The sequence below is a fragment of the Anabrus simplex genome, chromosome 6 (assembly GCF_040414725.1).
Source record: "Anabrus simplex isolate iqAnaSimp1 chromosome 6, ASM4041472v1, whole genome shotgun sequence".
Taxonomy (NCBI): domain Eukaryota; kingdom Metazoa; phylum Arthropoda; class Insecta; order Orthoptera; family Tettigoniidae; genus Anabrus; species Anabrus simplex.
In genome coordinates, this window is record NC_090270.1 from 236,301,760 (window position 1) to 236,319,383 (window position 17,624).

Here is a 17,624-nt window from a genome sequence, read left to right on the forward strand (position 1 = left end):
TAATAGGCAATCCCAAGACCTCCCATGGCTTTCTTTTTTTAATGTAAGGTGCAACATCTGTTCTGGTCTCGCTAACATAATTGCGTACGATAATATTAAAATACTAAATTTGTGTTAAGGAGCAGTTTCGATTCCTGCCTGCTCGTTAGTACGATCGAAAAAATGTAAAAATTTAAACATCTAACCCTGGACATAATGTGGACGTTTTATAAGCAGAGCTGTCGAAATGCGCCGTGTCTCCTTTCAGTTGTTGTGGCCACTCTCTGCTTTATGATTTTCCGAGATTCTCTAAACAGTACCACCCGAATGTGATGCTAAGATGGTCCCTTATGCAAGTTCACCGCCGATTGCTTTTCCAGTATCGATACAGTACCTGCTGTCATTATCGCAATGACGGAGCGTAAACACCAAGATCCATACATATGCCGTAGCCATCCTTTCATGAGATACAGTTTATTAAAAAAAAGATTGATCCAGGATTTAGCGTTGATGGGACTGGAATTTCTGGACAGTTGATCCGGGAAATCGTTTATTCGAGGAACGGATAATGCGGGATTTTTACAACATGATTTAATTATGATGCTCGCAGGACCACGCGATTTGAACACATATTCCGGGAACGGATAATCGAGGTTCCACTGTAGTCTATGAAGGCATTTCATCCCTGCCTTCTCACTTTACTTCACCATTTCAGGTCTAATTTCATATATTCCTGCTGTTTTATGACAATGGAGTTTATTTACCATCCTTTCCACTTCCTCAGGTGGAATTTCACCAAATAAGTTTCCTCCTCGCCTTACCTGCCAACTTTACCGATTTAGGGGGGAGACTCCCGATTTTCAAGTTTTTCCCGCCTCCCGATTATTCTATTATTTCTCCCGATTTTAGTTTTTTGTGAACTTCAAACATTTTTTTCAAATCCTGCCATTTCAGCTTTTTTTTGGCAGTGGCTGGAAGTCCTTCGCTCATTGGCTGCTTTCAAACAAAATATCAACGTTTATTAATGCGCGTATGTGCGATATTTATTGAAACCTGTTATCATGACTTTTATATCTATTGTCAATCTCTCATTCTCGCGTGCTATGTTCATGTTTGTTCACATCAGTTTAGTCGATTCTAGAGACTAGTCGCTAGATATGGAGTCTTTTCTAGTAATTTAGTGACAGAATTTCAATGATAACGACTAATGTCTTTTCTAGAGATTTTAGGAGCAATTTGAAAACATTTCTGATTAATTTTAATTTATCCCTATATAAATAAGAGTTTTGTCTGCTCAGAATTTAAAAAGAATGATATTTTAATTTATCCGTATATAAATAAGAGTTTTGTCTGCTCAGAATTTAAAAATAATATTTCTGTACTGGTTGTGACCGCAGTAACAAGGGGAAATGCACATTTTAATTTTCTGTAATTTATTTATGTACGTACGTACGCACATCATGAGAAAACGGCTGAAGAGAATTTAATGAAAATCGGTAAATGAAGTTGGTGAATAAGTCGGTACAAGCTAGACCCTAAATAATTTTATTCATGCTGAGTGAAATGGTAATTTACAGGAAGGCCTAAAATTTAATTCTAAAATGTCTATATTATTATTGGCCATATCTCAGGAGTGATCCTGCTACTGTATGCGACAGTAGATGGTAGTACCTGCAACTGTCTGGCTGAGGGTTGGGCGGCGAATACCAAACCTGACAAACTAGGGGAAGACCAACAGCTACGGGTGGAGGAGTTTTCCCCTAGAATATTTGATGAGACCCTTGTGTAGGAAATGACATATAAATTCATCAGCTGCTGCCTTGCAGTGAGGTAGGGGACTGCCAAAGGCTAAGGGAGAATACTCCTGACAGAAAATCCCCAGCCGTGTTAGGCTTAGCAAGTCAACTGAAGGGTTATACCGATTGCTTTCAACTACAAAACAAACCTCGAAACACAAAAATACCGGATAGACACGTCTTCTCAAACATCTGCAACCGTAAGGCTGATGTTCAAGTACGATGTTCTGAGAAGAAGCCCAAAAGAAAGAGCCCTAAACACAGAATTGGAACATTAAATATCCTGACCCTGACTGGCAGAAGCAAGGAGCTGATAGATATGATGCAAAGGAGGAACGTTTGTATTCTTAGCCTGAGTGAGGCAAAGTGGAAGGGAAGAGGGACAAGAAAGCTAAGAAAAGGATACAAACTACATTGGAATGGAAATAAAACAGAAGCCAAAAATGGTGTAGGTTTTATATTAAGAGAGGACATTGATGTCATCAGTGAGGTAATATATGTTAATGAAGGAATTATTAAGTTGAACATCTCTCTTAACAAGAGTGTGCTGACAGTAGTCCAGGTGTATGCCCCACAGACTGGCTGTGCTGAAGAGGAAAGAGAACAGTTCCGAACTGATTTAGAAGAAGCTATAGAAAGAGAGGAAAATATCATAGTAATGGGAGATCTAAATGCTCAAGTTGGATCAGACAGGCTTGGATATGAAAATATACTAGGTCCACATGGTTATGGAGACAGGAACCCAGAAGGAGAAAGTCTTCTAGATCTATGTGTAAGGATTGGCTTGAGAATAAACAACAGTTGGTTTCAGAAGCAGCTAAGTCATAAACTAACAAGATACAGTTGGAATGGAGATACTAAAACTCTGATAGATTATTTTATATCAGACAATGAAGCAGCAAAGACCATATGTGATGTCAGAGTTATACCAAGTGAAAACCTGGACAGTGACCACAGACTTCTCCTTGCAACAATAAAGCACATTGAAATTTATAGACCTCAGAAATACAGGAAACCAAAAATCAAGACATGGGAGCTAAAGAAGGCAGAGAAACAAGTTGAATACACACCAAAAAAAGTGACCAATAAATTACCATCAGATGCATTACAAGAAGGCAACATCAAGTGGACTAGATTCAAAGAAAGCATTGTTGGAGCTGCAGTAGAAGTTTGTGGTAAAACTAATAGCAAAATGAAGGCAAAAGAAACTCCTTGGTGGAACGATCGGGTGAAGATTGCTGTGAAAGCGAAAAATGAAATCAGGAAAGTCCGAGACAAAGAAATGCAAAAAGGAAGTCAAAGGAACAAATCTAGAGGAAACGAACTGCAGCAGAAATACAGAGATCAGAAGCTACGAGTAAAGAAAATTGTGGCCGAAGAAAAACAGAAAGCTTGGACTGATTTCACAGATAAACTAGAGCAAGACAGCAAAGTTAATTCTAAACTACTTTACCGAACAATACGAAATATAAGAAGAGACAATGAATACATAACAGCAATAGAGGAACCAGATCTTAACATAGTTAGGGAAGAGACAGAAATAAGGAAGATCATGAAATCCTATTTTGATAATTTATACAACAGTACTGGGAAAGACTCCAATCATGTAACCACACAGGTAAGTTTAAGCTGCAATGATGAGCCTGACCAAGAGAGCCCGTCAACATGGAAGGAAGTAGAGACGGCCCTTAATAGTATTCCCAAAGAAAGATCAACAGGATTTGATGAAGTCAGTGCAGATATGATCAAAGCAACTGGTGCAATAGGAATACAGTGGCTTCATAGAGTAATTAATGCAATATGGAAGGATAGGAAAGTCCCAGTTGATTGGAAAAAGGGAATAATAATACCCCTCTTCAAAAAAGGAAGCCGGAAGAAATGTAGCAATTGTAGAGGGATCACTTTATAGTCTCATGGTTTGAAAATATTTGAGAACATACTTGAAAAAAGGCTAAGGAAAATAATAGAACCACAACTACAGGAAGAACAATATGGATTCAGAGAACACCGATCAACTACCAATCTCATATTTGCACTTGGAATACTGTTAGGAAAGCATTGAGAGAAGGGCAAAAACTTAACACTAGTGTTTTTGGATCTCGAAAAAGCATTTGATAGTGTTCCAAGGAAGACTATATGGGAATGCTTAAGAAAGAAAAATGTACCCAAAGGGCTTATCCAGAAAGTTAAAATGCTTTATGAAGACTGCTGCAGTTGCGTACAGATAGGAAACGGTAATTCTGATTGGTTCCAAACCACTAAAGGAGTGCAAAAAGGCAGTACCCTTTTACCCTTGCTTTTTATCACTGTCATGGATGAAGTCATGAAACAAATTAAGCAGAAGAACAATGTGGACATCAATGCATTTGCAGATGATGTAGTAATTTGGGGAAATACGGAGAAGGAAGTCCAAGAGAGGCTGAACACCTTGAATGAACATTTGAAAGCACACGGATTAACAATAAATAAATCGAAAACTGTTACTGAGTCTGTCAACAGGCAGAAGAAGAAAGGAAAAATAATGCTGGAAGATACACAGCTGGAAACAGTAGACCAATATAAATATCTTGGGTACATCATCTCAAGTGATAACAGAATACAGCATGAGATTAACAACCGCATTAAAAAATCAGCTCAGTTTTACCATCAAGTTTGGAACCTCCGCTGGAACGAACAAGTTCCCTTTAAGATCAAAGCAGATTATATTCCAATCATACTTCACCCCCATAATAACATATGGCCTAGAAACCTGCACAACAACCCAACAAGTGGATAGCAAACTACAAGCCGCAGAAATGAAGCTCCTACGAACTATGGTACAGAAGACAAAAAGGGACAGGTTAAGGAATGAAAGAATAAGGGAGGAAGCTGGTGTGTACCCATCCCTGAATGAAAAAGTGACAAGGGCCTGTTTGAAATGGTTTGGCCATGTCAAACGAATGGACGATAGAATGACAGCAAAACAATGGCCGGAAAACGACCAGTAGGAAGACCTAGGAAGAGATGGCTGGACCAAGTGAAAGAGGACATAGGAACAAGAGGAGTCAGCTGGGATGTCGTCTTGAGAGAAGAGTGGTACATGGACAGACAGAAGTAGAGGGTGCTCGTAAACCACACCCGGGCAACTGGAGTAGAAAACTGATGATGATTATTATTGGCCGTATCGATAAATACTAAATAACTAAAGTTATATATTATGAAATTTCGTATTTATGTCATATACATTTTTACTGTACCGGCTATGAAAACAGAGATATTCGTGAATTTGGATTTTTGTTGGTTAGTCCATATCAGGGCCGAGGTACCGGAACGAGAAAATGGGTGAACAGAATTTAATGAAAATCAGTATGTAAAGTCGGGGAATAAGGAAGTACAGTCTGCGCTATAAACAATTTTATTCGCCTTGTTCGAAATGGTAGTTTAGGGGAAGGTGCCAAAAATTTAATTTTCAATAACCTATCTTATTGGTCATATCGAAAAGTACTACAGAACAAAGGTTGCAGAGAATACAATTTCCGATTTATTTATGCCTTATTGAGTTTTACCGTACTGACTATAATAATATTTGTGGTAATGGTGATTAACAGGTTGGTGACTATGAGACCCTCCAGCAGGTCTCACCAACTCTTTACTTCTGGACTGGTGAAACGATGGTGAGGGTAACTTGTTATGTTATGAGCTCTTATGTGATTCTACTTTTGATCCAACATTCAACACGTTAGCTACATTCAACTGTCACATTGCCTTTTTAACCAGCATGTCAACAAACCTACGTTTCATAACAACGTTATAGCATCATATCAAATGAGATGGGTCCGTAGAGGTCCACTATCAACATTCTATATTAATCTTCAACTACAACCTCGTACTTCATCAAAGTGAACCACATCACCACCATATGTTATTGACTTTTGTCTTACATAAATAATTACAGGTCACTTGACCATATTTCAACATTATTTTATTCAACATTATGTTTTAAAAGTACGATTTTGATCGTCATTACTCATTATTTTCTAGTTCTAACCACTAATCGGTCAACATAATTTTATAGCAATTTTACCACTTGTCTACAACAAACTGTTGCTTTATTCATTTTGCTTATAATAGTAGTCTTCCAAAGTCACTATTGCAAATACTTTTACCAAATGTTAACTTCTCACTCATAGTATAGTCTTTAAAACCAACATTCTACTAGTCTCTTACCATACGTTAATTTTCTTTCAAGTCTCTTCAAGGCTTTTTATAAATTATTTTTCTTTATATGTAAATCAGATGCCTCATTTGATTTCAAGGTTAAACCCATGACTGATGATGCCTATGTACCATTTTAATTAACATGTCCCATGAACCTACTACGCTGCATAGCAGGGGTAGAGGTGATACTCCCACGTGGCGCGCCCCAGGTGGCGGATAGGGGGTACTAACCAGCTTGCCGGTGGACTTGAGGGAAATAAAATACCTCTCGCAGACCAGAAACACTACCCCCTGCGGGTGGGGGCGCATATGTAGAATACACCCGCGGTGTCCCCTGCCTGTCGTAAGAGGTGACTAAAAGGGGTGACCAAGGGATGATCAAATTAGAACCATGAGACTACTTGTAATTAGTACCATCACGCTGGGAGCACCATGGGTCGCATTTACTTGCGCGTAGTACTACTGTGTTAGGTACGCAATAGGTTTGTGATTAGTAGCAACAACGTGTGAATCAGGATGAGGGTCTTACAGTACCTGTGATTCGTACCCCTATATGAGCAACACCATGGGATGAGCGACACCATGGTTCTGCCTTGCCTATGTGTAGTTCCCACTATGTGAGGAATTCCACGGGATAGTTTGAGTCCCTGTGGTTAGTCCACTTATGTGAGGAACGCCACAGGTTTGCGTTGCCTGTTAATAGCGCCGCAATGTGCGAAACACCATACGTCTGTGTTACATGTGCACATTACATTGCCTGTGAATAGTACCATAATGTGTGGAATACCGCGAGTCTACGCTACTTTTGATTAGTACCACCAAATGACAAATAGCATGGTTCTACTTTCCTAGCGATAAGTACCATTATGAGGGTCCGATGACCTGGATTTTGGACCCATTTCGACTACAAGCATAATCGATTCAGCATCGTGCCGTAGAAGCAGTCCCTTGGTCAGTAATACTATTGTTTTGTGCCAGCTTCTGTGCATGTGAGGCACTGTGGGTCGGTTCCACTGATTGTTTTAAATTTATCTCCATCTATCCATTCATTTTTCGTCCTCACGCTTTGAATTCTGGTCAGTGGAGGATTTTTACTTTTAATTTGTCATAACATTTCGTCTCGTTTCATACCATTAGGGGCCGATGACCTCGATGTTAGACCCCTTAAAACAACAAGCATCATCATCGTCAGTTACTATTTCAATCAAATATCATCAATACGGATCAAAAATGATATTTATCACATGTAACATGTTAAGCGACAGAAAAATTTGGATCACTAAGGGAAATGAAATGAGCACTGTAAGGAAACTAAAAAATGGTTTACCTCAGGGCTTCATTCTTTCTCCACTATTATTCAACCTTTACATCAGTGATCTTCCAGACTCCATTTGTAGAAAGTTCTGTTATGCTGATGATTTTGCAAAAGAAACTCAACGCAGTCCACTACACCATGTTGAGGAAAGCTTGGAAAGCGATCTAAACACCTTAGAAAAGTACTTTAAACAATGGTGGCTTTCTTCTAATGTCAACAAAACTGAAGTTTCATCCTTTCACTTGAACAACAAACTAGCACATACAAAGCTTAAAATGTCACCTTTTGCAACAGAGCTCTCAGATTCAATCAGTTTCCCAAATATCTAGGAGTCGCCTTTGATTGCACATTGTTTTTAAAGAAACATCTCTCAAATGTTGCGAACAAACTTAAAACTAGAAATAACATCATACATAAATATAGTCGTATGCACGAATGAACGTCTATGTTACATTTTTGCAGCATTTGAGATATTCACAGTACAAATATCTATGATGCGTCCTCTGTCGGTATTTCAGGTAATTTGAGCATATTTCAACAGATGGCTATAGTATTATGGAAATTGTGAAGAGAAATGCACTTGAAAAATAATGGAACAGGAGTCTATGTTAGGGGGAGTCCAGTGCCTTGGGGTCTACCTGAGTCTTGTTCTCACACAAAATGTTGCTTCGGAGACATCAATCATTACGATGGAATGCGAAAGCACATGAATAAACCCACGTAAGTGGCAAATCCGGTGCATCAGTGCGGTATCATTAGGAGGAAAAGTCTATGCTACTTGTTTCCCCGCGCGAGCGCTCGACAATGTCACGAATTGAATGCAATGTAATGAACACATTCTAGTCCGGAGATTGTTCTGGTTTGTTCAGTCTTATATTACCGAGTTTATTTAGTTACTCATCGACACCATAGTCATGCAATCAGACGATAGTAGTGATCGTAATGTACTGTTGTCCCCAAGCAGTGTACGTAAGTTGACGAAAAACAGATGCAGGGAAAGGAAAAGTGACCCCAATGAGTGGAAAGATGTTGTACGCACCAGATCATTATAATTAGGCTAAAACTATAAAATAACACTATTCTCCTCTGTATGCATACATTATGTGCAAATAAGTGAGCACGTACACTTCTAACATGTTGGTTTTCGTAACAAAAGTCTATGTTACAGTCTGTCGAGTAGCCAAGTCCCACAGTCAACAATCATCTTTATTGTCATTTTTCTCAATGTATAGGGAATGTAACATAGACGTTTGTTCGTGCATACAACTCAGTTGTGTGGATCTACTTGGGGGGGCATTGGCAGACATCCAACGTCGTTCATCTCTGGGTTTGGTTTATTCGTGTTGTCCCCGTTTCTGCCATCAAGGTAATTTGCCCCAAACTAGTCAGCCGATCCCAGGCGTGCTCAGTCCGAACTATGATAAAAATAATGCCCTAAAAATATATACACCCCGGATTTTTGATGGGGAATATATAACAAAATATGGACACGGTGAGGTCAACTAAAAGCTATAAATAAATAAAGAAAGGCGAAGCATGACGTCAGTTTTGGAGTAATATGTTTATTAAGATAAACAAGAAAATATGAAAGAACTTGAGAGTTTGAATTTACATCACAAAATGTTTGATAAATGTCTCCTTATAGTAATTAATTGGCAACGCGAAGTCGAACCCAGAAGTGACATAAACTTCTTTTTTATATTAAATATTTGGTAATGCAAAGTCAAACCTAGAACCTCAAGTTCCTATTAGACTTGCAGAAAACAGGTTTTAAAGTGTTACGTTTTGTCATAAGAATGAATGTCATGCTTTTAACTCATGATTGAAGAATCTCATACTCATAAGTGAAAAAAAACATTTATCGAATATTTTGTGATGGAAATTTGAACTCTCAAGTTCTTAATACCAATATAAATGGTCCGTTATTGGACGTTATATATTTTCCAGCTAACTCATCCCTGGTTGCCAGGGACAAATATTTCAGTTTCCTTATGGGAATCAACATCTATATCATCTCAAGTTCTTAATGATTTCAATAAGCAAATTATTTTAAAATAATACATGTTGTTAGAGAATGAATGTTAGCATTTTTAACTTAGTGTTGTCAAATTTCTCCTAGTTCATGTTCACTCATTTTAACTCTTAGCCCATTTGCGTAATCTCGAGTTACATTGTTCTAGTGCATTACTTTGTATGGTTATTTATATATGTGTCTATGTCTGTTTTCAATTTTTGGCTGAAGATGATGCAGAAATTGACGTTGAAACTAGTCCTAATTACTAATTAAAATGTTGTAATTCAACCATTATAACATTGTTTTGTATTGAAAAGGTGGACCCATAAGTTGTTCCCATTTTGTTCTCAGTTCAATACAGATATATATATATGATGAAATTCTTAAACTGAAATTAATAATAATAACAATAATAATAAATTTTACAGAAAATGGATTCTAATTATTCGGAACTTGAAATACAGAACTGCTTTTGAGGCGCTCGTGAGTCAAACACTATTTTATGCTCATCTTGATATTCAAATAGTTGTGAATATGACGCTATCAAAATTTGTGAATCCAAACTCCACCATTTCACACACACTCATTCACACATCATGCAATAAATCTCAGAAAACACGACGGCATATTTCCGCACACTTTGAGCTCCCCTTAGTACTTTAATCTAGTTCTTCCTGACTTTAATTTAAATTCTTATTTACATTTACATTTAAGCCCCGAGACGTACACTGCGTCTCCAACATCAAAGCAAAACAAATCCAAATAAATGAGGCAAAAAATAAGAAACAGGCTCATAAAAAGATGTTAACCACTCAACCAATAACTATCAATAAAAATGTAAGAAAGCAAGCTGCAAATTTATGTAATCGGTCCACATTTACGTTACAATTATATTTACATTAACAAGCTTCCTAATATTTGCTTCAAATAGGACGTCGTCCTTCCAAACAATGCAAAATTTACTGAAATTAAATATAAAAACTAACCTATTCCCTTTTGCAACATTAAAACACATTCACACTCGCATGATTACATTGAAAATTCTGCACTTATCTATTTTGTTGACTCACCTTTCAGGGCAGCTGGCCCCATCGTGTTTTAGCCAGCCATATCGATGATGGTGCCTTCGGAAAAGACTTGGATCAGTCCTTAGGTCTCCATTCTCCTGGTATTGTAGTGGTGATCTTGTAGTCTCCATCACTGCTTCTGGATGTTGTTCTCAAAATATCCCCTCATCCAAGGCATAGAAAAGGTCAAGATTAACCCACCAGTTACTAGAATACTACAGCCGGGGTAATTTCCACTGACCGTGAAACCAGTTCCCATTCAGTCGCGGAACAACTTCTCTTATCTAATCCCGTAACTAGGTCAAATATTTCCCATTTAAATGCTGGACTGGAAATTACTGAATTTGATGTCCTCGTAAAATCTGTTTACACCGGCAAGCCGCCAAACATTGAATGACTATCTGAAAACTTTCCTTCCCTCCAGAAATCGAAAAATAAAAGCCATTCTCAAATGTTTAACATCTTGAATAATTGAAATGCAGTCTGAGCGTCTTAAACACGATCAAGAAACATAAGTTCTGACCCGCACTAGTGTAAATAATACTTCTCTCGATGTTACCTGCACAGAATCTCACCGAATAATAGGGTAGCTAACCCACGCACACATCGCTTTTATTCATTTGTCCTCTAAGACGCCGTTGTATCCTCGTCGGGGCCATCACGTGCATAGACCAGTGCCTAGCCGAAGTGACTGTGGCTGTATAATTTCATTGGCTGAACACATAATGTACCCGACGCTTACTTCAAACGTTTATTTGCAGCTCCTGTAGCCTCTCGCCGGGCCTCCGAAATGTTGTCCGTTGGTCTGGCGTTGGAGTTCTGTTGTTTCTGCTTTGTGTACATCATGTCGAAATTCTTCCTTCTAAACTTAGCTGGCGAGCAAACAAACCCGAGCTCCAAGCTCCCTGCAGAAATTGCGACGTGCTGCTGAATGTAGATGTTCCCTGCTAGTTACTAGTATTCTATGTATGTGTTGTTGGGTATTCGGCCCGAAGGCTGGTTTGATCCTCTACAGCTCCACCAACAGCTGTCATAAATAGCCTAGGTGTCACTGAAGAGGCATACTAGGGAAGTGAGGAGTGATGTAGTTTCCCGTTGCTTTCCTCACTGAGCCAGAAATTGCTATTGTATATCAGTCTGCCATGCCCACTGAAATGCATGCACCAACCGACCCTATGATCAATATTTTCACATATTCCTAACAGGGACTGGCTGCATAAGGAATGGCATTACTGGCATCGCTCATACCTCGGTCACTTTCATATTGTCAAAGCCAAGGATGAGACTGAGACAGGTCAATGAAAGTTACAAATTTATTCTAGCCCTTACCAGAAGACATAGTGCAGCCATAAAATGATGACATTATGTGTGTCAAAACCAGTCCCAAGTTGAATAAAAGTTATTAGTTACATCAACACATAATTAGTATTGAATAGGTGGAACCTAATAGATATCTCATCTCCATACATGTTGACGTTCATCACGCTGTGTCAGGGGGAATCTGAACTCGTCTGTGAACAACACAGGTCTCCATTGGCGAAGTTGCCAGTTGACGTGGGTATGGGCAAACAGAAGGCAATCTGCACGATGTTGCTGCGTTGTACGGGGCTTTCGAACAGGACATCCAGGGGTTGTAAGGACACGTCTCTTAACCTGTTTCTTGCTGTCTGGTCAGACACCACGTCTCCAGTGACCCTCCTGAGGTCATGTTGCAGTTCTTTGGCAGTTGCTGAATGACGCCGCAGCCCACAAGTGGTCAGATATCGGTCATCCTGTGGAGTTGTCATGCGTCCACGACCTTGTCCAACCCTTCTTTTGAACTGGCCTGTCTTATTGTAGCGATTCCACAAGTGGTGAAGAACTGACGGAGAGACATTGAGATCCGCAGCAACACGACGAAAAGTCCATCCTTCCTGGATAAAAGTGACGGCTCTTGCGACTTGAACCTCGTTAAGATGTCTCGTGGGATGTGCTGGTTGACGTACAATGTGCTGAAATGACCGCAGTAGGCTATGTACCTCACAACGACACACGGACGCACTACTATTCCCTTTGTTTTGAGGGGTCACCTGACAGTTTAATGCATGGCTATGCCTACAGATGGAGTATAACTTTGATTTTACTTACCCTGGTAGCTAAGGTCTCGAGGTATGCTGTACAACCATTGGAACCCCAGCTACCAAATTAATGTTCACATACCAGACGTTACAAGATAAGTTCCCCTAATTTTTTTGAACTGTGTATTAAGTCACCTGGAAATTCTGTAAATTAGTTAATCTACCACTCGAAGTTGATCTGACGTTCGGCATATTTGAGATCGATTAACAGAATATTTATAAATGGCTGTTTTCACTTTTAATGCACACATTATTTGCATAAATTAATTTGTCCAGCATGCAGTCAGTTTACGTCACCATTACAACAATACGGCAAGGTACGGGCTTCCCTATCTCACACAAGGCATGCAAGGATGACACAACAGAGAATTCACCACATATATATGGCATATAAAATATGCTAATCCATGAACTTCCAGGCCTTCAAACATACCATTGTTGACAAACGGTCGTGTAAAGATTAATCGTCCCATTCATATATTCCAATATTTGTAGTTCAAGTCTCTGGCATAATCTTGAAAGAAGTTGAGTTATTATTTTACATAACTTCTTTTGTACTTTCGATCTTTTCGCACTTAAGGGCAATTTAAAGTTCTGTCACACGTGTTAGAAAAACAAATATAGCAAAATCTCATTAAAATGTCACATGTGACTTGCTAAGCAGTGAATGTGTTAATAGACATCCATGCAGCTTCATTGAAGATTAAGATCTTCTGCACCGCTCCTTGATGGCAAATGTATATCTGGCAGGTTAGAATGCTTCACTTTGTGGTAGATTATATCCATTTATTTTATAATAATTGGTAACCTTATCACCAAATCATGTTATGTTGGAGTTTACATATATTGGTACAATAATTTATTTAATTTGGGATGCATTGATTTGAAATATTTGTACTGAAGAAATGTACACTCATTTTGAAGTACCTGCTGAAACTTGGCACCTTTGCGTAATAAATATTCAAATAAATTTATGTTTCTAATTTTACTTTATGATAATAATTAGGTTCTATATTTCTGTTTCCAATTTTACTTTACAATGGTAATTAGGTCCTATACTTAGCAGTGAGTAAATTTAAAAATTATAAATTGACAATTAGCAAGAAGATGCGTGGGATATAATCAGGAATAAATTCTTACAGTCATATTTTATGACCTGGAAAACCTTGAATAGGAGAAGACGTCGCTGGCCATCCTGTATCATCATAATCATCATCGGGATTGACAGTTGTCTCTATAAAACTTGTGTGTGTGACCCCTTATCTGTTCTTGAATTATATTTTCCTTGTCTTCCCCTGTGCAAGTGAAAAGTTGTATTTCTTTCTGTGGTAATGGAGATTGTACAGTAGAGGCTTGTAAGAGTGACCGAATGTGACAGTAATGTAGACATGTCGAATAAAGGATATGCACAGTTTAAAAAAAAATAGGAAGTATTGACTTTGTTCAGTCTTTTTAATGAGAGAAAGAGATGTATCCTGCTGATGAATTTAGGATTTTGTTAGGTACCAGGTTTTGCTGTCAAATCGTAAAAGTTGACGTTTTAAGTCTTGTTTAGGAAAGTTTGTTATTTTGAATTATATTTGCTGTTAATTTCAGTTGAGAGAGAGTTAAGTTATTTTGTGGCATTACTCACAGCAAACCACTTACTCTCACTCCATGTGTTGGCTCTTCTTTTCGGTTGTTGAATTGTTATAACCATTTTTTCCCGTTTTGCTTTTTCTCCTTCCTGCCCACTTGTTTCTCACTGCTTGTCACTTGATAGGGTGTGGAACTACAGTACTGATGACTTTCATTACTTTTCATCTAGAAAAACCTTTTGTTTTGTAATATTTAATGTGTATATTTGCAGTGCTGCCAACTCTTGCCCTGCTAGCCCCAGGGGAGGTCATGGCAGACGCAATGTTAGTGCTGACCTGCAGATGGTGGCAGCATATGCTGCAGCTGTAGCCAGCGGCGGTGGACCTCACTCGGTCGTAAACACCATCACTGTGGCGACATCTAGTGCATCAGATGACAGGTTAGAAACCTTTTGTCTGAGATGTTTGTTCCTTCCTAATCCCTGTATGTCTCCCAACCTAGTCATCAGTTACAACTTCTCCGAACCAGCATAACACAAACATACCTTGATTATATTCCTTGTGCATGTTCCTTGCAAAATTGTCCATCAGAATTGTTTACTCTTGCATGTACTTCTTTGAACTCTTTATACTAAAACTTCTCTGATGATTATTGGTTAGAATTGTTAGTTTATTTTCAGTTCATTTTCATCATTTAGCTGCATTCTAAATCTTTGTGTATTATTGTGTAAATTCTTTAATTTTGCATTGCTCATGAAGAATGTCTCCTGATCCAGTTATATGTATAAATTGTTCATCATCCTCATGATGGTATTTCAGTTATTATAAACATTTAAGGTTGTGAATTTCGGAATCATGTTTGACCACAATATATGTTTGTTATCTTACAATGAAGAGGGCAGACCCTGAAAAATGACTGAGGTACTAGAGAATGGACAATACATAAGAAGGAATAGAAGTTATAGTTTAGGGGCTCCTAATACTTTTATAAACCAGGTATTCATCCCTATAAGCAGGAAATACTTGCATGATCTTGTTTTTTGATTGTTTTTCGTCTATGTATGTATGTATGTACAGTAGAACCCTGTTTTAACGTGCCCGCTTATAAGGAATTCTCACCTTTAACTAAGATTTTCGTAAGGCCCAGCCAAATCGCCATAAGCACAGTGTTATTTAAACCCCCTTCTAACGAACAAGGAATATATTTCACAAAATTACCATCGCACATCCCGTTGTAGCGAAAATTTGTTTTAAGGTACTTTTTTTCTAAACTTGATTGAAATGTTAATTAACTTCCGTTTTCATGTAATCTCGGTCCAAAGTTAACATGTTAAATTAAAGCGCTCCATGTGTGGAACCGTGATAAATTAGCGCAGCTTTTGGAAATCACTGCTATCGGCAAGCAGCAGTGACTGTCATGCTAGATGCCGTTAGTTAGTTATGTCCACTGATCTGTAGGTAGGTACCGGAATGACGGCTGTATGGGAGCAAAGTACGGTTTCCGGCGAGACTAGCTGTACGGCCTAGAGGAATGACTGACGTTTCAGAAGATTAAAAGCTATTAGAAACTGAAAAGGCTATGGATATTGAACAAAATGAAAATGTGTTCTAGAAGAAATTGTGAAAAAAGTAGAAAGTCGTGCCTTCCATGGCTTACGCTGCCTGAACAGTCATCGATAAATCCAAAGTATAACCTGCGAGGGCATATACTTATCTCCAATCATTTGACATATAGAGCGATTTTAGTTTATAGTCGGTGGTAAAAAAACCTTTTCAAATAAATAAATAAATAGAGATTTCCTCCCAAATTTTACAACCAAATAAAGTTTCTGACCTCCTCTAGGACACATTAAGGAATAAAATAATCTTTAAAGTGCATAATTTGCATAAACGGTTTGGTAGTTAGGACTGTTTTAGTCAGGGTTTTTAACCTTAAAATATTCATACAAGTGATTAATTTCATATTGTACATCAAGCCTGCGACATTTCTACTGTCATACTTTTCAGGATCCGCAATAACTGCAGTCATTAATAATAATAATAATAATAATAATAAATTTTAAAATGTATGAATAATCGCATAATGAAATTAAATATCCTATGTCCAGTCATTATCTGAAAAAGGAGAATCTTAATTAACAATAGTTAAATAGTTATGTTTCCAGCGAGGTCAGCTGCCTTAACCTATAGCCGCAGCGCTGTTACACCGGCTAGGTATTTCCATCTCGCAGCACCAATCGCTGCTTAAGAATCGCATGGTGCACGCAGACTGAAGAATATCTGCAGCTTCATTCACTGTTTTTGTTCCTGTGTTGCAAGTTGTGCTACAAGTTACAGTTGTGTCTGTGAAAAGTGTTGTACTGCGAGTTACGGCGGACTGTGTTCATTATGACTGCTAAACATAAGAAGCGGACTCTTCAACAAAAGATCGACATCGTTATGATGCTGAAAGAGAAGGGATAACAAAGTACCTTTGTCTCAGATGGCAAAAAATATTACTTGGCACCCTCTACACTGTTTGGCATCGCGAAGCAGAAGGAAGAAATTCTGACCGCGGAAGTGAAGTGAGGTTCTGGGGCAAAAATACAGAAGAATATTCATTCCTCGCCATACGAGGAACTTCAAAACATTTTAATGAAATGGTTCGTGGGAAAAGGAGCAAGAACGCTCCAATTAATGGGAACGTACTTAAACAAAAAGCTCGAGAAGTAGCACTTAAGCTGGGTTTGGTCAATTTCCATGCTTCTAATGGCTGGTTTGATCGTTTTAAAAAGCAGCACAATCTTTCGTTCCAAAATGTGCGGCGAGAGTGCGGAAGTTAATGACGACACAGTTGTGTACTGGAAAAAGAATGTTACCTCGACTTCTTGACGGATATGATGGTAATGATATTTTTAACGTCGATGAAACAGGAGTGTTTTGCAAATTGCTCCCATCCAAGACATATGCTGTTCACGGAGAAAAATGCCACAGAGGCAAAAAAAAAAAAAAGTAATGAAAGACTGACAGCGTTGTTATGTGTTAGCAGCGACAGGAGTGAAAAATTACCCCCACGGAAAATTTAAGAATCCGAGATGCTTCAAGAACACCCGTACACTCCCATGTAAATGTGATTTTAACAAAAGTGCCTGGATGACATCGGAGATATTTCTAAAATTTTTACAAAGCTTAGATACTAAGATGGGATCAGCAGGAAGGAAGATAGTGCTAGTGATAGACAGATGTCCAGCTCATCCTTCAGATACATCTTTCCTGCAGAATATCAAAGTGGTTTTCTTTCCTCCTAACTGCACTAGTCACCTTCAACCTGCAGCCGTTGGGACCTTGGCATTATTCATTCTGTGAAAGTGAAGTACATGAAGGCCCTATTTCTTTCCTCGAAGCGAAATTGAGTTACTCCAAGTATATGTATATGTTTGTAGCTGCATGGCAACTACTCACAACAGACACTATTCAAAACTACTTTGGCCTTGCTGGTTTTGGTGTCATTGCAGAAGTTTTTAATAAAGATGACACTACTGATAACATTAGGGAAGAAGAATTTGTTACTTGTGATGATGAT

At 38.4% G+C, this 17,624-nt stretch overlaps 1 protein-coding gene across 1 annotated transcript in view; it reads left to right on the top strand.

Moving 5' to 3' along the window:
- FoxK (forkhead box K) overlaps nt 1-17,624 on the top strand; it is a 278,192-nt gene that overhangs the window by 66,908 nt on the left and 193,660 nt on the right. Inside the window, exon 3 of the mRNA XM_067150284.2 lies at nt 14,335-14,502. Coding sequence (XP_067006385.1) covers nt 14,335-14,502 — 168 coding nt within the window. The remainder of the gene's footprint in view (nt 1-14,334; nt 14,503-17,624) is intronic.